Raw genomic sequence first — 27,397 nt, forward strand, 5'->3', positions numbered from 1 at the left:
GAAGACAGATACAAACTGAGGCACCGGACATCTACAACACATGCTAAAATAACCTACCACAACTGGGCTAAGCCTTTGGTGTTAAGTCAAATGACAGAAAATATTTGTAAATCAACCAGATGACATGTCAGTGAGGTTAGTATCATAACTGATAAATGCATTCACAATGCATAAAAGATTAAAAGTGTAATATTTTTCTCTAGGAAATCTAATTATTTGAGATATTCACCAACTTCAGGTCTTAAGATAATGGCCAATAATAATATAATGCTTCATATTATAGCACCTATGCGCTTTTAAGCTGAATATAATTGGGAACATACAGTCATTCTCAGAGCTTCATTTGCCTATACTGCATTATAGAGAGCCACTGGACCAAAGCAGATTTCATTAAATGTTCCTAATTTATTCTGCCTCGTTGCTCTTTTGTAAACAGGGCAGGTCACTCGAGAGCAAGGCATTGAGTCCAAAAAGAGCATCGTGTGTGAATATACAAATTCAACATACAACCAAGGTAAGACTCCTCATTAGCCACTAAAATCTCTCAGGACTAACCAGGTAGGAGCTTTTATTTACAGGGTAGAGCATAGCATCCTCACAAGTATTCACTCTCTTTTACAACTTTCTCTTGAAAAGGTTTCAGACAGCCAGTGGTAGCATGGCTTAAATCTCAATTTAGGTCAGAGTGAATTTTTCAACCATATTTTGTTTCCTTACTTTGTGGTTTCTCTTTTTGCCTTTCATCTCAATTAGGGTGACAGGAACATTTTATTCATTTTTACCAGGAAGGAAAAAAAAAAAAAAAAGTAATGTAGCCAGAAAGGTAATGATTAATCCATTCTGCAAGAAAAAAGAAAAGTTCTGATTGTAAACTTACTGGTATTATCTAACCAGTATAAATAGAAGCATACTCAGACAAGGCACACGATGGAAAACTCATGATGAATTGTTAGGGCATGTTGTGTTGGTTCTGTCAATGCCTGCAGTCAGATGATTTCACTGGCTGTACAGGATGAAATCTCATATTTCAATGTATAAGTAAAAGTGTCAAAGTTCAGCTGAAGCAGGGACGATTACAGAGCAAATTTTGTGTGTATTTGTAACTAGGGCACCAGAGCAATAGAGGAAGCCAAAATGAGCCGGAAAAGCAAAAGGAGTTTAAAGGAGAAATTTGCCTTGAAGAACAGCTTGGTTAAAGAAGCCCTTTCAGAATTCCTGGGAACTTTTATATTGATAGTAAGTGTCAGCTGCTTTCCTTCCTTCCTACTAATTTAATGTTGGACAGTGCTTGTAAGGGGACATGTATGCTTTTTCTTGTACTATACCAGCAGCGTGGTTACTGCCTGCACACCCTTGAATGAATTGCTTCTATTTCTGGTAAGTTTATAATTCCTTTCTTCACATGATGTAATTATCACTGGCTATTAAAAACTCATAGCTTTATATCTTACAACGGATAAATGTTTGATTTTTATAGGAGCAGAATTTCATTGAACAACTATGTTTTAAAACATCCAGATATACACAGTGAATACTAACAATACTCTTGCATTTGTTTTTTAAAAACTCAGCATTTTATTCTACTTTCAGTTGTATGCACACCTTTCATTTGCTTTAACAAACCTATTGTGTTGCACATTTAAAAGTATTTTAGCTGAGTTATTTTCCTGTGCTACATGGAGATTTAGCCATGTGACTCGTAGTGAATTTATGCAGTTACACTGCTGAATCTTCAGAGATTTTGTAAGCTAACTATTTTTGGTTTTGTTTTTAACTGTATTACATAAATTATACATTTGCTTGGTTCTGTAGTGCTGTTACATTATTAGGTAAATAACAAAGCTCCACGTTTTCGTATCCGCAAAGCTTTTTAACTTCATTTCTTGCTCAAGGTTTCTGTGCATTTTGCACTGGGAAACAGAGCTGTCTGGTGATTTACCAGGGTAGAGAGCAGGCTCAGTAGCAGAGCTGGAAGTCAAGCAGCTGGAATATTTATGCCAAACTCTTTCTTCCTCTTCTTAGTCAGAACAAGACAGTCTTGCTTATTGCTAAATATTTCATCATAGTGAAAGGGCAGGAAAAAATAAAAATCGGGCAGAGGAATGACATAGTATATTTTATAACTGTAACTATATTAGCTAAATTTCAAGTAAGCCATCTAAAAAATTCCAGTAGCTCATAAAATACATGAAAATAATGGTCTTTACTACACTTCAGCCAACTGAAGTGCACAGACACTAAAGTAACATTATTCTCAAATTTAATACGATCCATAAGACATTACAGTAAGGAGCACATTTAGAAGAAAGGACCACAAAGCACTTTACAAACATTAATGAATTAAGTGTCACAACACCCTGGTAAGGAGGGGAAATGTCATTATCTTCATTTTATATATTAGCAAACCTGATTAGAGCAGACTGCACAGGAAGCCTGTTGCAGAACTCTGAATATAACCCAGATCACCTGACTTCCAGTCCTCTGTCCTCGCCACAAGATCATCCTCCTCTGTCCATTAATACAATTAAGCAAGTGAAGAAAACGTATTAAAGTGCAGATTAGATTGCAAATGCTATTATTTAATGTCCTGCTGCACACGACTAGAAGGAAATGGAAACACGGAGTCCATTTTCTATTATATTCCCCATATGAATATAGTAGAAGATGAAGCTTTAAAATTGTTGTTGATAATCTGACTGAATTTCTTAATTCTATTTTACCCTTTCTAGTTTTAGCCTTGGCTTAAAGCAGAGAAGATACTCACATGGATTAAACTGAAGCTTTCAAAGTGCTCAGATACCTTGATTTATTTTTAGACTGTGCAAGTTAGCAGCAGTACAAAGTTTATTGGGAAGAAATGGACTTTTCTGCTGTTATTTATTGCTACTGCTTTTAGGCTCTGTCAGCTAGTAAGTTGTTTCTCTTAAAGAGCAGACAAATATTAAACTTATTAACTTAAATTGGAGCTAATCAAAGGGGCACCCTGATAAGTCAGGAGGCAGAAATCCTTGAAAAACAGACTATGTATGCAAAAGAAGTGATAGCTTTTTTCCACTATACTACAAATATGTTTTATTCCTGTTACAAACTGAAAGTGAGTTCACGCGCATTTGAATCTTTCCTGAAAGCCATGTTTTTGCCACTGGGATGGGTTTTACAGCTTGTACAGAGGACCTGTGCCAGGGAGCGGGGCAGGGATGAGCCCTTCCATTATCCACAGGCTCTCTCTGGAAGTCAGTGTTAACTGATGGTACCTAAACCTGTGATCAGCCCAGTACCTCTAGAAGCCAGCTGGGTGAAACTCCACCCCCCAAATCACCTGTTTCTATTTCTTCTGGAGAATGTCACAGACCATGTACTATTAAGAGCTTAAGTTATCGTCCTGAGTAACTCTCAAGTCTTGCAATATTATTTTCCAAACTGTAAAGTGTAAAATCTGTAAGATTAATTTCAGGACACCTAAAACATCAGGCAAATAACAAGCCTTCCCCTGGAGGTGAGAAGGGCTCCACCTGCAGAGCTGAACAGAGTTGAGACAACAAGCCTTGAAAAAGTCCCTGGGTGCAGAGTTTGGATAACATCTCCTGGTCATCCCTGCTTAATATGCTGTGGTTTGCCCTGCAGCATAGTCTCAGAGCCTGCAAACTGAATTCTTTTCAGATGAAACTGAAGTGGAAGGAGAGCTCCAGAAGCACAGCAAATGTGCTGACCGTTAATAGCTGCTCAGCCTCTGGATCAGACTAGAGATATGGCTAAATAATCCCCACCCTGAGACGTCCATAGTTGGGTCCTCTAAACTGGCTGCTTCACAGATCTGCTTATATTGCACAGCATGCCTTGGTACTATGGGCTAGCCGCTGCCAGCCCCTCTCTCTGCTTACCAAAGCATCTGACTTGAGGCTTTCTGAGGGTTCAGTGAACAACACTAAACTGTACAAATCTGGAAGTCCTCTGCTGTATAGGCAGATCCAATGGTATACAGAGCAGCTGCTGTTATCGCCTGGCTGGGTAATCCTGTTGGCGATTAGGCTACTTTACTCTTAGACCTATTCTTCCAGGGGAACAATATTTCTTTCAGTATCAGGCCGTGAATTATTCCCTAAGGCACAGCACAGCTTCTCCAGTTACATTCTGGGACAAGAATTGGAGCAGTAGAAAACATCCATTTTTCAGTCCGTAACCAAATGCAAATTGCATGTGGTTTTGGTTATAGTGAGCTTTTGGTTACTGTCTTGAACTATATCACATTCACTTTATGAGGTGCCATCAAGCTGAGAAAATGGTGTGCTTAAACACATACGTGTTTTCTATTAAACACAAAACAAAACAACAAACATAGCGATGCATTTTTAATATAACTAGGTTACACTTGGAGCATAGGCAATGAGGAATGTGCATTAGGCTTGGTATTTCTGTTTGCACATTATTTGTGAGCTCCTGTCTATGCCTTGCATTTGCCTTGGTATGTCCCACGGCAAACCCCCGCCCTGCAAAGTTTCATTGTGCCATTTGTAATTTAAAATGAATATCCTCACAAATATACAATCTGCCTATAATGTTTTGAACAAACATTTGAAAAGGAAGATGCTTTCTATGAAGTGGATACTGAGTATTGTAGTTTTTGCATAATGCGTTTAGAACCAACTTCTGGGACCGGTCCCTCCATCCCACACCTGTGCAACAGGTCCTGCAGGCAGGAGAATGCCAGCCCCTTTGCAGTGCGGTGGGCTCAGAGGCCAGTGCATACACACGTTTCCCAGTCTCAGCCTCAGCCTTCTGTAGTTGGGGCTGTCCTGGGGCCTCCCTTGAGAAAGAGCACTCTGGGGAGCTTTTTGTTTTCCAGCATGTCTCTTGGTTCAGTATGTTTCCTCTCAGTGGGTTACTGTGGGTTACTGTGGGAGGGACCAGCTGGGTATCAGCACAAAGAAGCCATGCTGAATCAGATAGATGGCTTATGTGACTTTTCAGTGAGTCTGCCTGGAACTCAACTAGCCAAGTGCCTCTCTGCTTTTAATCATGTTTCTCTCCATATTTCCCCTTTGGGACTTGGCTGCATTGCTCTCAAACAAAATGGGATTTATTCTGGCTTATGCCATTACGTATATCTGAATTGGAATAGTTCCAAAAAGAGGAGCCAAATGGGCCATGTGGCTTCCTTTACCAGCTACTGCTCACCTAACATAGCTTGTATTTCATTCTCACTCTGAAGAGCATCTTATTAAACAGTTTCCCAGAAAGGAGCTGCACAAGAGCCAGTATCTCCTGAGTCCAGAGCAGTGTACAGGCTTCCATTTAGCATACAAAGACCAGTAGGCAGCATATTTGCAAACTTTCCCTATCTATTGCTTCTCTAAGGACACAGTCAAGTAAGTGAGTATGACCAACACTGAGCAAATTAAATCATCCTCAGTTGTTACTGTTGTACCAAGTGGAAAACTAAATGAATGTTCCAACAGTTCTCACTGTGCACGGCCCCACCCAGAGTAAACAGGGACACAAAAGCCAGCTAGCAGGGAGAAGGATTCCTTTTCTATTCTGAAGCCCAGACCCCAGCTGGAAGCAGGGAGCCTCTTGCAAAACTCCCACTGAAGCAAACGTTTGTGTGTGCATAGGCTGCAGTGCAGCAGCACGTGCACGAATTGAGTGCATGACATTGCCCGCTGCAAACAATCCAACTAATTAGAAGAATGGCTATTTACCTTTTGCTCATCAAAATCTTTTTGTCTTGTTTTCATATTCTGACCACCTCATCATGTAAGTTATCATTTCTGCTTTCTTGGGGAGTTCAGTCTTGACTGAAAACTTTTAAGTGTGACATTTCATGGATTTGTTCAGCCTAGAAGATTAAAGTTTAAGCAACTGTTCAATATCTTTCTTTTTGTAGCCATACATTCTAGTGCATGTTACTTACAACACTACAATAATATATATCCATTATTCCAAGCATGCATTAGAATCCTTATTACATATTATTACATTAAAGCAAATCTAGCTTTTCATCATTTACTCTTTAGATAAGCGTTTAGTGTTTAATACATAATTACTTAGAATTTTTACACAAATAAAATAAATTCTTGTTCTAAATTTTTGTGAAATGGACACTTTGTATAGAATGAAATGGCTTACAGCAATAGTAAGTACGAGTTATCTCTAACAAATTTGTTTGAGATTAGCACTGACTGTCCTGCAGTACAGGACCTTATATAATTGCCTGTTAGACAATGAACTTAAGTTTGTCAAAGGTAGACAAAAAAGATTATTAAAACATTTATAATTGTGATATATCGCTCAACAGATTTTTAAATATTATACAATGCTACAAATACCATGAGTCTCAGCCACGGTTGTACTCTGAAAAGTGGTTCATATTCCACAGAGATCCATAAATTAGGGTCTCTAGCAGTAATATTATAGTACAACCACTAAATAATTGAAGTCACTCATGAATGTGACGTCACAGAACTTAATCCTGAACATCCAGACCAAAACCGCTCATTCTATGGGAATAAGAGGCTTCCTTTCCATGTCATCCCAAACTCAGAGTCCTTTCTGTTTCAGTTACTGGTTGTATATATTCTAAGACCTTACATTTTGCTACTGATTCTGTTGAAGATGTGCAAACTCTTCCACCTTCTTGCAACTGTATGAGATTAGCATTGTAAACAGAAGTCAAAGTGGTGACAAAGATCCTCAGGTGGGCTCAGTGTAAGGAGGTCTTGTTGTACAGTCCTATTATTTCTGTGATTTTACATTATCAAATAAATTTTTTTTTTCTTTCTAGAAAACACTTAGATCTCCCTGAAGTCATTCTTTAATTCAGATAAATAGTTAGCAATGTGAAGGAACTGAAAGGAAGGTTACCCAACCATTCTTTTACCCTGAAGTGTTCATTACAGCAAATAATTCTGAAAATTCACTGGAAATCCTTTGTTTTCAGTACAAACTGAACTGCGAAAATTGTGGTTGTTTTTTTCCAGTATATGACATTTTAAACTTTCAGGTGACTCAGATGTTCTGTATTGCATGAAAGTTTTAGAAGAGAGTTATCTTGAACTTTGCAATATCAGCCCTAACATATAACGGCTCTCTTTGTTCAACCAAGAGGTTCCAGTAAATTGAACCTGATTTTGTGAGAAGTTTTTCTGTAGATGCTTTTTCTTTTTCTCCCCCCGAAAGTCTGCATCTATAGAACTGAAGTGTAGGCACTCTCCCTTAGCCTCACAGAAGATTCACAGTTGAAATCTTTGAAGGAATGAGAGTGTAAAATGTCAGTTTAGGTTTTACAGAGGAACTTACAAGCTTTTTTTTTTTTTCCCCAAAAAACTTTGGCCAAATTAAAAAATAGTAATAAAACTATTCACTTTTTAAAACTCTCATAAACTGTTGGAAGAGATAACAGATTCAGTTCATGCCATACAGTGAGTTTATGTCTCTGTGATCTCAACTCGTCAGATGAATGAACCACTCTGGCTAAAAATGCATTCTAGTGAGGTCTCCAGTCCATGGTCTGGTTTAAAGGAGAATTTGATTCAGTTCCTTCTAACCCATCCCTAAAAGGCTTCTTTACTAAAAAAGAGGAAACATTCAGCTCAAAGAAACATTTTTTTTCCCCAACAGAAAAGAACTTAGAAATAAAACACCGAGTCTTTACTTGTAACCATGCCCCTCGAACATGAGGGCACAGCAAAGCCCCAGCTGCCCTGCTTCTGCACCAAATGAGAGTCAAAGATATGTACGCTTATATTGTTAAGAGATGATAGAAAACCTCCTTTCTCAGAAATGTCAAAGCATGCTCCTGCATTCTCCAAGCACCATTACGAAGACTAAACACATTTAATACTAGTTTAGAGAGATTGTAATCTTTTCAGTTGGTGTAGGAAGCAAAGCAGAACAGCACACCTCAGCTCAAGAGTAAGAGTAACCTGGGAGGGCAGCAGCACCTGAATATACTCCTTTTCTTATGAGGCTACTAGGTAAGGTTTTCTTCCCTTGCCTCATCTTTGCTTCCTAGCCCCTTCGTCAGGGGCCATGTTTCACTCCTGAGAGTTTGCATCTAAATATGAAATGTTTCATTTCCTTTCTCTCCTAAATTTCTAAAACTTAGTAAGAAAATAAAAACAATCTTCTCTCAAGAAATTGACTCAAGCCAGTTACCCTGTATAATTTAGGAAAGAAAAGCATTTTAGCATTTCAGGATGAAGAATACAATATTAATCATAATAAAATATGAGAGAATGCAGACCTTTGCATTTCAAGTGATTTCAAGCTTTTATTTGTCTCCTATTGCATGTGCAAAAGCAGTAATAAAAATTTAAAGGCATCAATTTATATAACGGAGCATGGTCTGTACCTCAATATTTTCACTATTTTTTTCCCACAGAGCAATTTGAGTCAAATCTTTGTTTTAAAAGCTTTATGTACACATTTCATCCAAAGCCTTATTAAATTTACATTCATGTCTCCGAGTAGTAATGCTTTCCGTCATTAAAAAAAGTTTCAAAATGGTAATCATTTGAAGGCTTATGTCTATAATATTTAATTAACTAAATGATTTTTTTTTCAAACCTTTATTTTATTAAACAGTAAGTCTGAAAAAAATAAAGGGAAATCCATTTGAACCTAAGAGGATATTGGTCGTGTCCCAGGGGATCGTCAGGAGAACGGATGTAGTGATTTTTTTATTACTCCAAGTTTGATTAAATTGTAATGTACAAAAATCCCCCTGCCCCCACCAAAATATGTAATTAATGATAAAATAAAAGGCATGTGCTTTTAAGCTATTTTAAAATTACTTGCCTGTTAAGCTCTATTTTTATCTCACCTTAAACTTTTTAAGTACTATCTGATTTAACAAAAGATGGCAAATATTAGACAAGAAATGAGATGAAGATTGCTTTTTCCTGGACGAATGGGAATTTCCTCTGACTTGAATTCTTGCAGAGCTCATGCCCTGAATTTCAGTAGACCTAACGCATCTCTGTTTTTGTTATCTCTATTATCTGTTATCTCTATTGTTATCTGTTATTATTATCTCTGTTGAAAGAATGCTTAAGAGCCCAGGCTGAATCAAGGCTATACATAATACACAAACATAGCAAAACCATGTCTCTGTATGTAAAGATTTTCTAATCCATGATAAAACACCTTGTTATGAAATGCAAACAGATAAATTCTTAATCAGAATTGGTTTGTAAATAAAGAGAGTACAAATGAAAGTGAGTTCTAAAATACACTCTGAATTAGAACCCTTTAGAAGGACACCATCAATTTAGTAATTGGACTTTCATCTGAAAAGTTTATTTACTACTCTAATAAGCAACACCCTTTTGGGTGATCATGCATGGAAATATTAATGGGGCCAGAGAAAAAACCTGCATAAGACTACAGAAAATCACAATCAACCCTCTAATGTTCTCATGGGCAGTTTTGGCCAGGGAGATCCCTACCTGATGTGAAGGGCAAATGCAACCACTTCTTCCAGCCCTCTCCCGTGTTCCTGTTTTAAGGGCCAAGACGCCTGGTGCTGAGCCTGGCTGTGTGGAGAACCTGTGGCAATCTCCCTTAGAAATGAAATGCCAGGGCTTGCTCTCATGTCCTCGAGTGTCCCGGCAGTACTGCTGTGCTTCTGCAGGCTCAGGACAGGTAACTTTGGGATAGCAGAAGAGTGCCTGCAGCAAGCACACAGCTTTAGCATAACATGCTGCACAGCACCCGAGCCTGTCCCCTTCACAGCATGGCGCAGGAACCCAGCACCTGCGGCAGGACCCAGAGCAATGCTGCAGGCCCATCCAGACTGGAAAAGGGGAGCAGCCGAGGCTCTGACTAGCAGGAAATGCCTGTCTGGGGAACACGGGGAGTGTGGCATGGGAAAGGGCAGGGTTACCGCCTCTCCTGAACAAAGAAAATTGTGAAGTGGTGGAGAGGTCGTTGGAGATTCTTCATAATTACCTGTAGCTGTTTAACTATGTCATGAAAACTAACTAAAATGGAAATTCTGAAAGTATTTTTCTAATATTTCTCTATTGAAAGAGTACAGCTTTGAAGTAAATTATTATTGTTGTTGTTGTTGTTGTTGTTGTTGTTATTGTTGTTGTTGTTGTTGTTGTTGTTGTTATTATTATTATTATTATTATTATTATTATTGTAACAGCTGACTCTGGATTCCCTGTATCACACTGATTTCTTGTATTCTAGCAGAGTGTCGTCAGTTGTGGAGCCACTGAGGCCATACTCTGCCTTCACGAACATCTGTGGTACCCCACTGAAGGAGTTTAACTCACCAGAGCTTGGCAACTGGTGATGTACAAGATAGAAAAAAACACACATCATTGCCTCCACACTGATACAAAGCAGGAGACTTGGCTGCTTCTTTACTGTGAGAGTGTATGGCTATGAATGCATGTTACCAGTAGATATGTTTAATAAGAAGGGGTCTTTTTACTATAAACTTTATGCTCTAAGATGTCTAAGGCTTTACAGGCCATGTAGAAAAACAGATTTCCTAAAATTCTGGATGCCAATCTTGCAGGAGATCCTATTTACATTGAAAACTGCTATTTCACACATTTGTGAAATAAAAAATGAAAACAGTGCAGACAGAGGAACTGTGATCTTCAGTCTGAGTGGGATAAAGTTTTGCAAGCTGCTAGAGAATAACAAGACATTATGCTCACAAGAGGCCAGTTGTCTTCCTTTCTTAACATTAGCCTTCTTACCCAAGACAATGGGAAGGATCTAATGTCCATGAAGCAACTTTTTTTTGGCAGAGTTTGCAGACAGCTATTCCACACCCAGACATATTATTTATGACAGCAATCTAATTACTTTGTGAACAAAAAAGTCAGAACTGAAACTACTTCAGTAAATTTAAGATCAGGAGATAGACAACTGGTAAGATGAAAACCTGGTAACATAACACAAGATAAGATAAAGATACCTGGCTATATTCTACTCTAAATTACAGTCCCATCAAATTTGTGTGCTTGGGTTTGTGTGGGTGCACTGGTGGCTGAGCTTGGCCTAGAAACTTAGAATATTTAGTTACAACTTGATGATCAAGTTGGTCTTAACTCAGCCAAGCAGAGATTCACAGGGTATTAAATTGCTGCTCATGTAATTACATGATTAGGTGATAGTTTCCAGTTATGTCAGCCTAGTAGTAGTAAGCATGAGAAAAATATACCTTTCTCTCCTCCTTAAAATGACAGCAGATAAAGTATTTCTGTGACGTGGTTCAGATTTGCAGGTTTAGTCCCCAGTTTCCTCACCTCCAAATGGGTACACGCGGACTGTGCCTGCCTCATTGGTCATACATGAGCAGGCGGTTACTCCCTAACATCCACTGAGCACAAAGCCAGTGCAGCTGTGCTCAGGCTGGCTTGTATGCCTTCTTGTTTGCAGATTCAGTTTTCTGAGACCGGTTAGCACAAAAATAGAGCATCTGCAGTTGCATATTTCCCTGTAATGAGTATAACAGTAGCTGTTATGCAAGAAGACTACACAGCTGTTTCTCTATGATTCTTCTTGGTTGTGGTAATGAGGGAAGGGAGGCCACAGCCATCCTCTGTTATTTCCTTCCCTCTTCATGTGAATTTGTAGTGGAGGTACATAGATGTGGTTACTGTCCCTTATCCTTTTCTACAACCATCTCTCCCATTCCTGTTCTCTTTTTTTTTATCACCCTTACAGAAAAGGTTGCTATTTTCAAAACAATGGCCTTTTCTTTTGAATTTGCTAAATTTTGTCCATGCCATTTCAAAGCATAAGTACATACTTGTAGACCTAACTACTTCCCTAAAGGCAAACTGTACCCCAGCTCACACAGGGCCGCAGACCATCCCATACTCCTCCATATCTGAGCCATACCTTTCACTAAATCTTCCTTGGTGCAATTCCTGGAATACTCCCTTTGAGAAGTCTGGAAAAATGAATGCTGGAGCATGCTACTTCCACCTCCTCTAGCCTTGTGCCATAATCTTAAACTTTATAAATTTCAGCACACCCATTCTTTCCATATTCATTAAATATATAAATATATGATGTGTAGAATTCTCATATGAAGTTTTAAAAAAACATGTAATTTCAACTGTGAACAGCTGAAATGTTTTTTGTTTTGCTTTTATATCTGCATGTGCATTTGTGCTTAACATTGGAATAGCGAGGTATGAGATATGAACAGAAATGAGAGAATGCATAACGTAGTCGTATGTCATCCATTCATTGCACAGCAGTTGACTGCAGCTTTGAATGTCTTGTAACTTCCAATTATACAGTCCAATAAACTACTGCTATCTAACACCACCCTACCCTCACATATCCTGACAGCTGTAATACTTTGGCACCATACAGTGCTCTGTTTGCTCGCATGATTATAACCTCAAGGCACGAACTGCACCTGGGTATAACGACACATTCTTGGGGCACTTTTATAACAAACTCTGTCTGCATTGCAAAGCTGGTTGAGAGTAATTTTACTGAGAGTTTTCTCTATCGCATTTTGGAATTAGTTAAAACCTTGGGGAAATAATGGAAACAAAAGTTTGAGTTTGCCTGTTTAAATTCCATCTATTCTGGCAGGACTTGCTTGTTAAACTTCAATCACCAAATCTTTTTGGTATAGTCTGTTTCTAAGGCAGGAGAGATTTTCCCATTACATTGTTTCTCATTACACATTTCTGAATGGAACTGCCTTGCAACTAAAAGCAAGCCTTTCTCCAACAATTATATTTCAGGTATTCAAATATGCATAGTTAGGAAGGTCATTTACAACACGGTCATGGGTGTGGTCACGGTCTGCAGTAATGGCAGAATGCTAAAGTGAAGCAAGGAGATATCCAAAGCAATCGCCTTGGGTAAGATGCAATACTTCTATGAGAAGGAAAAAAAACCAAACAGATTCCCATGTACCATAAAAGGAGGAAAATAAATATCTAATTTAACATCAAATTAATTAATGTTGCTCAAGATAAATCTCGTCACATCCCAGAAATGTTATGATTCAGATTGCTTATACCTGCAGAGGAGCAAAAGACTTTAGATTACAGATATTATGTGGTATCTTCCATTAAATGGTGGGTCCTTATTCAGAAATACTTAGGCATATGTTTAAAAAAGAGATTTTTCAAAGAGACAAACTGATTTCTAGCAAACACAGACCACCTAGTCCATCCTAAGCTAAAGGCCTTTTGTACCTTTGAAAATATTTCCTATTGACTTCAATAGGACTTAAATACATACTTGAAGCTAAGCATGGTTTTTAGAACTGAATAAAGATTATCTTAAGCATACATTTAAATGTTTTGCCGAATTTCATTCTGAGAAGAACCAGCATAAAATTGAAGTTAGTTTAAATCTCTTGAGTATACTCCAACGTGTACTATTCAGGTATCCCCACTTGAATTAACTGTTCAAATGGCAAAGCCCATGAAATACCCTGAAGCTTCTTGACTCCTGTACATCCTAGAACAGCACTGAACCAGCCAGATCCAGACTTTCACTGTGCTCCACAGCCAGAGCTCCTCTCCCTTTCCCTACAACATACCCTGCACTCAGCATTCGCAGAAAGCTAGCTGAGCACAGCAAGGGGAAAAATTATACCTCAGGAGTATAAGTAACCACTTACTTTTAAGTCTGTCTGAACTATGATGCTACAAACGTTATTTGTCTGATTTCACTATGATTTGCCCTAACTTGTCTTTTCTTTGCCTTGGTCCATAACAGCTCTTAGATTTTCATCTCTCTTGCCCTTAGTCTTGAATTTTCTTGCATGGCTCAGAGTCATACTACCTGTTCTGGTTTTCTTCCTCATTTATTGTCTTCATTTTAAAATCACTGACAGTAAGGTCTAGCAGTTCATGTTTTGACAGAGCAATATACGACATCAAGGCAGCGTAAGAGTAACACACGCTCTAATCTTCAGACAGCTGTCTCATTCCAGAGTTTCAGTATTAAACATAAAGCATTTTTGGACTATTTTTCATGACTTTTATAGTAAAAGTCTTTTATAGTGTTTCTGTTTGTTTGTTTGTTTTTGTGTCATTGCTTATAACAACAATCTGGAATTGGAAACTTACCACAAAAAAATAATTCCCTCTTCACTTTCAAATTCAGGGATTTGTTGTGGAGACTGTGAGATATTTACCAGGCTCCAAATTCAGAGTTGTATAACACCATTATAGTTGCAAAGTGTTTTCTGTAGAGAGACAGAGGGGTTCTTACTACCAGACATTCTTTCTGGTCACAAAACAGGGGAAAATAAGAGTAAATGTTCCTTCTGGTAAAGGTGACAATGGTACCCATGCCACTAATGGCAAATTCTAGCATTTTTTCAATACTTAAACAACATTTTCAGCTATACCTGGACATCAGCAAGAGCTGCAAACTAACCAATAACGTTTGACAGACATGCTTAAGATTTCACATTTTTCTTTTAACATACAGGCACTTGGATGTGGGTGTGTGGCGCAGGCTGTCCTTAGCCGAGGAGCACATGGCGGGCCCATGACAGTCTCTGTTGGATTTGCAATGGCAGTCACCATAGCAGTGTACGTGTCTGGGGGGATTTCTGGTAAGTGACTTGTTTTCTGATATAGCATTTATTGCCACAATTTTAAGGCTACCTTATTATATTATTTCCAATTCATGGAATAAACAGTGATGTATCTATCAGTAACAAACACCATTACAGCAGAATCTGCATCAGAGTTTTGCTAGTAATTATTTTGTGTTCTTGTTTCCTTCTATTTTTCTGTTTGATAAACACTTCCAACAAATTCTAATCCAAACTACAATGTGGTAGTTCGCACCCTTGGCACATCTCTGGCCTTTATGAGCAGTGATCTGAGCAAACCAGAAATCTACTTGGTGTTGCTTTGAGAATTCTGTCAATAATAACCAGGAAAAGATTAGAGAATCCTGCATTCACCAACGAAAATGGTTGCCAGCCAGGTAGGAGGCAGGACAACCCATGAAAGGGTATAAGCAGCAGAGTTTGCTTTAGGGAGTACAATTCAACTTGCCATGTTTTATAACAAGCAAGTCCTCTCCTTGCCCCAAATTTTAAAAGAAACTCGCTTTGTTTGTTCTCAGAAAAAACAGATCAGAGAAAGCAGAAACAGCAAAAAGATTCAGTACTTGAGATACATTCTGTGATGCACTATCAGTGTACTGCCATTGTCCCTTTGTTTCTGCTTTAATATTTTCTCTATATATTGTGTAGGAATCATAAGAATGGCTAAGCCACAGGTGTCTTTGTGTGCTACATTTGTCGTGCCTTGCTTCTCTACTATTCTGTACTACCTCTACTGTTCAATTTGACCCACTTCATACCAGGAACATTGGTATAACTGCTTTAAGATTTTAATCCTCCCTGTAAAACAGAAACTCATGAGTTGTAATAATACATGGTCTATGTACTATAATACATAATACTCCATGTTGTATGTGGAGTTTATATTGCTCTTACAGCAAATGGTTCCCTTGTACTCCAGTTGTCATGGATGAATTTCTGACCATTCAGGACGAGGGTAAAGTTCATCTGGGCAGGTATCTGTAGGGACGTATAACTGGATCAATAAATAGCTGCCACAGCAGAAACTACTGCGGCAATCTCTCTTCTAAAGAGATTACATTTTATTTTACAAAACAGCAGGCATGAGGAGGTTTCTAAGTTCCTATTAGAAAGTGCTTGAGGTACTACAAAACATGCAAAACAGTCTTGCTACTGTCACTGAAAGCGAGTAGAATGGTGCATTGATAAAATGCAAAGTTAGTTCAGCAGTATGTTCCTATTATCTGAACAACTTTAAGCTGCAGCTCTTGGTTTACACATAGGCAGATAAAACCTTCTAATACAGTATCATGAAAATACCCTGTAAGCACACTAACCTTTCCTATATTGGCATCTCTAGGGGCATTCATCTCTATTATACAGAAAATTAGAGTTCAATTCCAGCAGGTCACAGTGGTTGCAGAGGTTGCAGTATTGTGCTTCCTGAGGTTTTTTCCCACGACAAAGGATTCTGCATGCAGTGCATTTTCTCTATTAAAGAATAGAAACAAACACTTCAATAGGCTGGGACAACATCTGATTACTGGTAGACATTTTAGAATATCAGTTCCCATATATCCTTGTTAGCAAATTCCATGGCTCTTTGGCCATGAAGTCTCATGTTTACATATCGCTAAAATATTTTGCATCAACTCTTTGTGGAATTCTAAATTCACAGTAACACAAAATTTATTGTCTTCACTTGGTGAACTTGAGCTCTTTTATCTAGGTAAATTCCCTTCCACGCTTTTTTTCCATCTCATTTTCCTCAATCTCTATATAATTTCCCACCATTTTTTCAACTTCAGCATTTCAGACAAACTCATTGTGCTCACTGTAACTAGAAAAAATGGGGAAGTTTCCAAAGCAGACTTTATTTATTTTTTAAATCATGAGACTGCCAGTGGCACAGGAACCAAGAATCTTTTACGTCCCCTGTGTCAGCATGAGAACCTTCAACAAGACTTTTCCTTCACAGATTTAATGTTAATCAGACTGCTAATATTAATATGACTTGTCCTGACCATCATAATCACCCTGTATTATATACAGGTGGGGAACAGTATCAGGTGTTGAAAGAAAGTAAAATGATTCATTCCAGCCAGAGTAAAGAACAAAAGACAAGACAACAATTTATCAAAATTCACATGAAGGGCTGTTAAACAAGGTGCCATCCATCTATCTGCTCTGCACTGAAGAATTTGAAACACAGTGAGGAATTCAAAATTAATTCAAGACTGATGCTACCAGGTCAGAGTTTTGGAAATGATACAAAGAAGGTTTTATCCAGCTTGTTATCTGTGTTTGTCAGTTCTTTATGTATCAAAGGTGCCTGGATTTCAAAAGATAATGACTCAGTGACCTGAAGTGCAAGCAAACACAGAAACTGTACATAGAGGCCCTGTCTCCAACACTATCCTTTGACAGACAAAGGTCACTCTCTTTTTATTTATTTTATTAAAGACAAAGGCCATTTTTTCTGATAGCACTATGGGCTGAAATGTGACTTTGCCTGGAAGGTAAGCAATGGACCTGCTACATCCATGCAAGGCTTGCGTTTTACTGTATTTTTACCATGGAATTCATCTGTTTATTTATTTGGCAAGAAAATTGGATTTCTTAAGTATTAACTACATATTTGTGAAAACTGAAGTTTTCCAAAGGCATTCAATGCTTTTTTTTTTTTCTTTTCTTTTTTTTCCCTATGTTGATAAAAGGTATTGATGAAAGTTACTAGCATGTAGTATGATAATAAATGCATTTCAGAAATTAAAACCATCACAAAGACTTCCAGTGTTGCCAAAGTCTCCTATGTGTGAGTTCAGGTAAAGCTACTCCTAAAAGTGAAGGAGGGAAATTGCACAGGAATTCTCTGATTTGGTACAGGTGCCTTATCAGTTCCCTCATTGTGGACCCTCCTGCAGGGTATAAGAGCTTGATGAAAATGTGTGATAAAGAATTATGCACTGCTTTCCCCTCTCCCATTGGGCATGGTTCACCAGCAGTCAACGTGAAATTGGGCAACCCTAATGTTATTTTATGTTCATGAAAACAGAGCTCAGAGGTAACCCCTTGCTGAAGAGAGGGACATGAACATGACTGAAATCCATTTCTCTTGAGTGTAGTCAGGGTCTAGCTCAAGATTCAGAATATGATCAAGTCAGAAATAGTCCTTACTTTGAATACATGACTGTTAAATTGAATCGATGTTTTGCTGCTCCAGTCCTCCCTTAAAAATGAATAAAAAGCTAAAGTCATTGAGGAGAGAGAATACCTGCAGAGTGATGGACCCTCCCATCACAACCAATAGGACAGATTCAGGATTTTTCTAGAAAAGTTATCTGCAGATTCATAGATTATATACTGCAGGACAGCATTCTGATACATAGCACAGTCTGCGAACATCAATAGGGAAGTTCTTAGTGCATCTTGGTGGATACTGGCTCCCTCCTCCTCCTCCTCCCCAGTTTCATCCAACTTATTTCAGTTTAATTGCAAACAGCATTTAGTCACGAAATAACCTCTGGGAAACCATGTACATAGTCTCATGCTCAAAAGTGCCCACATTTTTACAAATCCTCCACCTATTCTCATGTATCTGAGTCATTCATATGACTTAATTTGTGATTTATTTTTCAGGTGGTCACATAAACCCAGCCGTTTCATTAGCCATGTGCGTGACTGGAAGATTAAAATGGACCAAATTACCAATTTACATATTAGCACAACTCCTGGGAGCATTTGTTGGAGCAGCAGCTGTCTTTGGGATTTATTACGGTGAGTACACCTTAGACATGGTCATGGGACAAACTAGAGGTCAGGCTGTCTCTAAGGCCCCAGTTTTTCAATAAATGCCAAGCAGGCAGAGGACTGTTAACACAGAGCTAATGGCAGGACTGAGGCTGAAACCATAAAGAAAAAGGGAAAAAGTATAAAGAATTTGAAGGAAAAAAAAGGCTCAAACATTCCAGATATCCTACAACTTTTCTGAAACACTAATACTGCAGGAAATGTTCTGAAATTTAGAAAAATTATTCATGGGAAATCAGATACTCTGAGATCATGTATTTCTCAGTAAGGATTTTAAATTACTTAATAGCCAGGATATAGGGCTATTCATCTTCCAGGCAAATTAGAAACATTAAAGACGTGATCCAAGTGCCTGTAGGCTAGTATCACCAATGCCATTCATTGAGGTTACAGGATATGAGATCAAGTCCCTCCTGACTAAACTGCAGACCACCCTAGACAGAGAACTCTCCAAGGCAATGAACTCCAGGTAGTGATGAAGGGGTCACATACTGGGGGAGGAGGGAGAGATTACCCCTATCCTTAAGGCATGTTTCTATTTTATAGTGTGCCACAAAGGGAAAAACAACTCGGTAAATCTTTGACTTACATACACAGGTGTCCCTGAGTTGATGAATCCATGCAGTCAGATCAGTTCCTTTAATCACCTTCTCCAAAATTCTGCTTCTGCCCCAGCTGTGCTGGGTCTGGATGCAAGAAAATAAAAAAATAAGAAAGGAAATGCCTACTGTAAATCAGTTAGGTGCCCAGTACCAATAGAAATCAGGAGCAGAAAAAAAAAAAAAAAAAGTTAGAGTTAGGGACTGTGGTTACTGTTTTGGGCTTGGTGGTATTTTTTATTTGATTGTTTGGTTTTGGTTTTGTTTGTTTAAGGTTAGTGTTAGAGTTTGGGAACTTCAGGGCTTGCCATCAAATTATTCTGATGCAGAAGTCATATTACACTACTTAAAATAGACTTAAAATATACTAACATAGATGTATGTAGATTTACAAATACACTAACTTAAATAAACTATGAAGTGAAGTTTTGGGCTACTTCCCTTCCCCTCGTGGATGACCAGCATAGCAGTTGGCTGTTAAGCTCATGCAGAGTGAAAAATTCAAACTTGTTTAGAAGAGGAGGTCTCTCAGGAGAGCTCATACCCAGAACAAGCCATTGCACAACTGTCAAAGAGAATAGCAGTAATTCCTCCTAGCTGGGAATTCCAAAAGTTTACAAAGTACAGTCAGGATGCTATGCATTTCTCAGGGCATCATGCCAAATATTGCACCTCTTACAGAATAATGCAAATGTGCTCAGAATCAGAAAACTCTCCCTTGCAGGGAAAAAAAAAAAAAAAAAGCCCCATTTTGAAGGCTGTGATACATAAACCAAGTCCTTCAATGCACAGGAGGAGAGGTGAGACAGGAGGGAATGAGCGCATCACCTCAAATCCATTAACTATGCTCCCAGATGAAATAAGCATTTTCAGATGAGCATGTGAAGTGCACACGTCTATCATATATATCCTAGTCCAAGCAAACCTAATGCTTATGGAGAAGTGCAACCAGGTAATTGCTGTTTTCTACAGACGCCTTTATGGAGTACAGCAACGGAACACTTGAAGTCACAGGACCTAATGCCACAGCACATATCTTTGCAACATATCCAGCTCCATACCTATCCCTCATAAATGGATTTGCAGATCAGGTAAGTGCACTTGCTGTCTCGACTCTACAAATTAAACATACTGAAAACTATAAAACTAGGCAATAAAAAATACATAGCTCTTTAACGGGTCTGATGACTCTCACCATTTTGGTCATACATCACTACGTACAACAGCAATGGGAATGCAATGCTGTTTGCGGGGGTTACATTTTAGCCATATTTTACAAGCACGTTAATTTCAAGTTGTTCTTTCCACATACATCATATTAATTGTTGCACTCTACATGTGTTTAATGCGATTTGTGTAAGAGGTTCTCCCTGGCATAAATCAGTGTTTCTCCATAAACTTCAGCAGCATTATGTCTATTTGCATCAAAAGCCAGCTCATTTTGTGATTCTTTAAGAAATGCTTAAACAGCCAGTGTAACACCAGAGTTTTCTGCTACCATAAACCTCCTCTCCAACCTTCTCTTTGCAAATAGATTTGTGATATTTGTTATTCTTTCAAATCACTGAGAGAATCTCCAAAATTCTCTACTTCATTTCCATCTGTATCTTCTAGTCCCACTTACCCAACAGTGAAAAATGCAGTTTCATATCTCCTCACTACTTCTCACCAATTTACCTGTTCAGGCATACATGAAACAAATACTGTGCAACTGAGCTATGAAAAACCAGGGATTGCTAGAGCACAGCAATTCCTCGTGTAAAGGGCAGGACAATCGTGAAATCTGAACAAAAACAATCAAAAACAAACCTTAACACCTTTGTTGTGACTTTTTGTGACAAGTTCTGAATTTTGTTTTGGAGCAGGCAGCAGATTTTTCTTTCCATTAAGATCCTTTTGCCAATGGATATTTTAAAATCAAAACCAGATGAAGTAAAAAAGGAAACAAATCAAACCAAAAAAAAAAAAAAAATCAAAAGAAAGCCCGAACTTGTCACTTTAAAATCAATGTAAAAATTGTATGTTTTGACATTGCTGAAACTTCTTTCTGTTTTTCCATAAAGTTAATTATTAGCAAAATCAGCATTTACAAAACATTTGACTTAAGCAGAGCAGCACTTCCATCAGAAAGTCATTCCAAGAAAATTTCTTTCACCAGCTCAATTAGTATATGCAATAAAGAGATCATGAGATCATGTTACAGTTACACATGCAACCTTAATTCAGGTGATTTGGGTAAGTTTTTAGCTGCTCAGTTTGGATGTTGTGGACTTCACTTTTTTCCCCTGTGCTGTGAAGTGTCTGGATAAAGAGGTGCATATTCAGTCTGGTAATTTATTAGAATAAGCTACTGTCACATAAAGCACTTTTTTATCAGTGTAGTGGCAGAGCAGAACTACAAAAAACAAAACAAAACAAACTGTTGAACTGAACAGAAAAAAAGATGTGGAAACAAAGCATTAGACCTCACACAGGAAATACCTTTTAAATCCTCTATTTTTTCCACACCAGGTTGTTGCAGAGTTTTTGCTGTGTACTCAGCACATTTCTTGTTCTTTTCTTTCATCACATATATCTAAATTCCTCCTTACTGTGAACTAGAGAGACACTGTGGTTCAAACTGTGATACTTTGTATAGTGGGATAGACCTAAATACCAGCTTTAAGCCACCACAATCCATAGAGATGTTGTAGCTCTTCTTTTCATTATTAGAAGCAACCTGCACATATTTATTCAATATTCTTTTCTTTGCATTGGCCAGGTGATGTCAACAGCTGTTCTTCTTCTGGCTATATTTGCTATTTTTGACACCAGAAATAACAGAGTACCAAAGGGCCTGGAGCCAATTGCAGTTGGACTTCTTATAATAGTTCTTACTTGCTCCCTGGGAATGAACTGTGGCTGTGCCATGAACCCAGCCAGGGACCTCGGCCCAAGGCTCTTCACAGCCATTGCAGGATGGGGAATGGAAGTATTCACGTAAGTAAGCCTGGATATGAAGTGAAATGCTTTTTGCTCAAATTGCTTCCTAGGAAAGTAGGATCCTGATCCAACATGGTACCAAGTCATCCTTTATATACATATAGGTAATTCCTTGCATACCAGAAACTACTCATGCACTTTGTCAGACATGCTCTAGGTACTGGGCTTTAAAAAGGATTTCCTGCTTCTAGGGCAAATCAAACACACATTATCTCTAATATCAATCATTGCTTCAAGCAGACCCTTCCCAAAATATTAGAAATTCTTAGAGGTCACTGAAAATATAAAATAAGTGCTTTCTTCTCTTCTACTGCAGCTTTTGGGAAAAAAAGAAATCATGAGAGAGTTAGGTGGGAATATATACTGTGTGCTATAAAAACATAGATGTATCAGACTGATTTAATCTGTTATTACTACTGACTTATTGCAGAAATATACAACAACCTAAAAGCCTGACTTCCTGGCTGGGAGTGAAGGAGTAAATGAAAGAAAGCTCCCTTCATTTCCCCACGTTTCAGAGCACACTCTCAAATCCCTGTGCATGTGTGCACAGGCGCACACACACGCTCTTGGCTGGCCAAACACATAGCTAATTAGTTGAACATCAAATCCACAGTTTACACATATCTAGTGTAAAAGCCACTCCAGGAAGTCTAAGTGAGAGTAATCTGTCATCAGTAGTTGAATCTTCTGGTTTATTTTTGTATGCTTTGTTTTTCCGGTTATTTACAAGTAGGAATCCCCAGAAGTACTGTAGATTGCTACAGAACCCTACCTAATAGAGATTTCATTTTAGCTACTTCACTAAGTACAAATAATCTGTATTTACATAGTATGACTTCCATCTACACAAATCAAGTGCCTTGGTAGAGGAGTACAGTAGCAAGGCTTTTCTCATACAAAAGAGCAAGATACTGAGAACAGAGGAAACAGGCACAAAGTCATGCCCCGGGCCAGCTCCAAGGCTGGGATATAACACAGCTTTTGTGAGCCCGAGGCTGAAGTCTGCTCTCTAGCCCAGTTACCTCTGAACTTTTCCTCCTCAGCAGCTCTGACCACTGTGCCATTAGACTGTGCTTCTTAGAATGGCAGCCTGCAGAGTGATATCCCATACCTAGCATCCAATACCTCTTAATAGTTGTTTACTATAATATTAACTATAGCATTACATGTTAGAATCTGTAACATATTATGAAGTTTGATATTACATTGCTGAAAAGTTTGAAAGCCTGATTGTACTGTGATCTAGTCACAAAATACCTGTGAACTGCACTCCTCTCCAAAAGTAACATCATATGACTTTACAATTTACGATATTTAAGAAATTACAAGGAAAGTCTACATCTGTACCAACATGGGCTCTTCCCTAAATTAGTTTTAGAATTTATATGCAAGGCAGAAATGTATTCCCACTGTAAAAACCATACTAAGAAATCTAAAAATGGGAACATAATAAGCGAGATATGGTATCTCTGGTCATGGCCAGAACAAGCTTCCTGCAGTCTCAGGGAAGTATAAACTGAGGAAGAAGTTTTCCTCTCTACCTTGTTAGAATCCTACAGCTATAACTAAGTTCAAGGGGGTGGTACAACATGAATATTTTCTCATCCATTTACAGAGCAAACCCATATGGGACTTAGGAAGAACTCGAGCTTTGTTAGGTGCCTGGAAGCCTTGGATCAGCTACAGGCCACATGAGAAGTCTGTACAATCGTAGCTGGGATCCTGAGCCTCCCTGTGCTCTGCTGGCATCACATATGTACAGGGAACTTAAGTGATACAGCCAAAGTTGGTAACTAAACCTTGGATGCCTTGGCCTAACCAGGATTCACAGCCTTGAGACAGGTGCTTAAGCTCTTTGGTAAAAGGCAGGAACTGAGACCTAAGTATGAAGCCTCTTCTGAGGCATGAGGGAAGTGTTGCACCAACTGAGCAATAGGAAATACTAAAGAGACATTAAACTCTGCTTGGAAGCATTTCACAGGGTGACTGAGTCACTCTGTCCAGGTCAGTGAATGCTCAGTGGTGTGTACAGAGCAGCCAGGGACCACCACGAAAGCATCCCTTTGGACTAGGTTAGAGAAGGCTGAGACTCTCTGACGCTGTGCTCCATACATTGAGATAATCAGTGCTCACAAGGAAAGCCCACTTTACCCTTCTTCATGCTTACCAGAGCAGTAAATTCTACTTTTATCTGGCAGCGAGCTGTGAGTACACCGGAGGGAGTTCTCCCACTGGACCACGGTGTTGTCCAGGGCTTTGAGAGGCAGCTGAGGTGGGGTCTGTAAGCGTTGCTGTTACTGGCACGCACCTGAAGGAGCAGTTTCCCCAAAACCTGCTCCCGGGTTGTGACACAGGCTGTTGCGTGGTTTCCCTAGGCAGTGGGACCAGCCTAGCTTTGGTTAGAGGCTCCCACGAAGCTGTTCTGGCCGGCTGCACCTGGCTGGGTGCGGGTATCTGCATGGTGCCTGCAGAGCTCAGCACAGCGGGCCGCCTCAGAAGCACCTGAGGAGTCCCTGTCATGGGAAGCAACGGCCGGCTTTGGGCACGTTTCTAGCGATTTGCCCCGTGACCACGAAGACAGACAGCGGCCTTCCTTAACCTAACACTTCAATACGCTCAGAAAAACCCCACGTGTGGTTAGCGCAGCCTCGACTATCGCGACGGAGCCGCCGTGGCGGTGGGTGCGAAGCCGCGGCCGCTGAGGGAGGCGGAGCGCGGCCGGGCCCTGTGAGGCGGCGGGGCGCGGGAACGCTGACACCTCGCGGCCGGCGGCGCTGCGCCAGGGAGCGCCGCTCGCTGCTCCCCGTGCCGGCCGCAGGGAGCTCCTGCGCCTGTTTGCAGCGAAGGAGGGCTGAGGGTCGCGGAAACTCGTAGCTCAGCCGTGCCCCCAGCTCGCTGCAGCTTTGGCATCGCGCTCTGCAAAGGCTTTGCGGCCGCCGCCTTAGCAGAGGATGGCTGGAGCGCAGCTGGGAGCAGCTGCTGCAAGCCTAGGCCGGGGTCCGCAGGTCAGGCAGGAGCCAGCACGGCACAAGTCGGGCCGTGGCACAAGCACAGAGAGAAACCTGCTGAGAAACACCTTCATTACACGCCCACACGTAGACGCATACACAGGGATTATATGCAGGTAGCTGATGTGCAGCGTGTTGCGCTGGTTAATTCGGTAAGACCTTTGTCCATGCTTGTTCCAGAAACTCGGGCTCGGCAAACAGTCATGACTAAGCACCAAACAGATCTGTAAACTCGGTAGAACGATATCACGAGTTACATTATACCCGCAGGGCAAAATTTAAGTAATTCTAAAGGCAAAATACGCACACATAAACGCACACAAGGCATTTTTATGCAAGGAATAATAATACCATCAGTAGCACCGTGAGATAAGCACTGCTCTGTTCTTGGATTGCAACAAGCACATTTACTCCTGCACAAATCTACACAATATAATTATCCGTACAGCTTCAAGATTTCCCTGGCAGCTTCCCGTAGAGTTCCTCTCACAGATGAATTTGTGCCTTGGTATTTCTGGGAGGAAAAAAAAAAGTCACTTCTCCATTTTCAATGTGCATGAAATTGAGGTGGCTGGGTTTTCACTGCAGGCTCAGACGTTGAATTAATCCAGCATGCTATTGAATCAAAACACCTTCATGCAGCAGTACAGTTAAGAAAGCCTGTGCTCCAAAAGCACTAGTCAGCAAGTTACTGTCTGAATGACAGCCTCCAGGAAAGGGAGAGCAATTATGCAGGAGACTTGTGCTTGTTGAAAGAGGCTGTTATGTATTGATTTTATACCTTTTAATGGTGGACTTCTTTCTTAAAAAGTGTTTCTAAATCATAGAATGGTTCTACACATTTTAAAATAAATCTTATCAATTGTGCAAAGTGAATTTAAACATTTCATTGGAACCAGTATTATTCTGCTGGACTTTTTAACTGAGCACAGCAGTTTTACGAAAAGTCAATTTGTAGGTGTATAAAACTTGTGAATACTTGTTTACCTCTTACCGAACGACCCCACATTTTAAACACAGAGAGGACACTACATCATGAAATTTGAATCTTGACCATTCTAGTCAAGTATTTTTTTCAAGTACTTTACAGTCTGTGCATTTTATTACATTCCTCAAGGCAAACACATTGGAATCGAGTGTAATCTATTATAGGTTGCCAAGAGGAACACCGCACATACTATTGCAGGCCTGAACGTGCAGATCTCCATGCAGATGAGATAACCCATTACTGCAACATGCATTGCATTAATCACTTCTGAAAACCCATTCATGAGCATCTGGCAATAGCATCATTCAGGATTGCTGTGCAATAAATATATCCCAGTTCATTTCATTGCAAGTCAATGAAGTCTGTTTTCCACAAGGGAGAAATTATCACCTGTCCCCCAAACAGCCATGCAGTAAAGGGGCCTTATTTTCTAAGGTGCACGTACAGTACTTAGACCTGTGCCCCTGGTCGTTATTACTTAGTATTTCATTCACAATATGGGCGGGACAGACAGGGATGTCACACGTTTAAAGACATTTGAGACAAAACAGAAAGGTCTATGACATATTTCTTCATTGCCAAATAAAATGTAGGGCACTAACTAGAGTAATGGATAATGATAATTCTTGTTTATTTCTTACAGGGCTGGAAATAATTGGTGGTGGGTCCCTATAGTTGCACCTATGCTGGGAGGAGTACTTGGAGCTATTACCTATATCATTTTTATTGAAATTCATCACTCAGACACTCATCCAGGAGAAGAAAATGATGTATACGATAAATATGAATTGACAAACTGAATTGACAAACATGTAGTAAGAAATGAAGAATTTTCTTTCTTGTTATGTTGTATCATTTTTCTATGCAAATGATTGTTTGGACCATTTTATAAAACCCATATGCCTCAATTAGATATTCACATTTCAAAACAGAAAATTTGTGTAGAAAACAAGTTACAAACTGACTTCTTTTCATGAAACATAGGGCCGATCACATTCAAATCAGATAATTAAATTATGAAGGGAAGAATAAATTGTTGTTTCTTTCATAGTTTTCAGATCCAGTTATCTCCTAGATGAAATTTTAGTGAGATGATACACTGACCTGTTAATTCAACACAGATGATCTTAATCATGCTGCCTAATTAACTGAAAATAGATGAGATTGTTATGAAACTGCATGCAAAGGTAGTTAATTGGTTCAGTGCTGAATTAATGAATTAAGAGCACGTCTCAATTCTTGTAGCCATTATTTAAGAATGCCTTGTCTGAAAAAAAAAAAAAAAAGCCATACCTGAATTGCCTAAACATCAATCGAAGTAGTTTTACTAAATCTTTATGCCGCTACTGGTTGAACAGTAAGGAGTTAGCTCATCAGTGATGAGGTTTAGTAATTCAAAATATGAACATGAAAGATAAAAAAAAAAAAAAAAAAGTGTTGCAAGTTCAACACCAAAAAG

The 27,397-nt window shown here is 39.2% G+C and overlaps 1 protein-coding gene across 1 annotated transcript; it reads left to right on the top strand.

Moving 5' to 3' along the window:
* Positions 1–1,134: 1,134 nt before the first annotated feature.
* Positions 1,135–26,844, top strand: AQP9 (aquaporin 9; the record flags this gene model as incomplete). The annotated part of the gene is made up of 6 exons (XM_084293181.1): positions 1,135–1,236; positions 14,440–14,566; positions 18,188–18,325; positions 19,930–20,048; positions 21,719–21,936; positions 26,582–26,844. 6 exons carry the CDS (start codon positions 1,135–1,137, stop codon positions 26,736–26,738), a joined length of 861 nt encoding a protein of 286 aa, XP_084149307.1. The 3' UTR covers positions 26,739–26,844.
* Between the last annotated feature and the right edge of the window lie 553 nt (positions 26,845–27,397).

Source organism: Netta rufina (genome assembly GCF_964035555.1).
Source record: "Netta rufina genome assembly, chromosome: 11".
Classification (NCBI taxonomy): domain Eukaryota; kingdom Metazoa; phylum Chordata; class Aves; order Anseriformes; family Anatidae; genus Netta; species Netta rufina.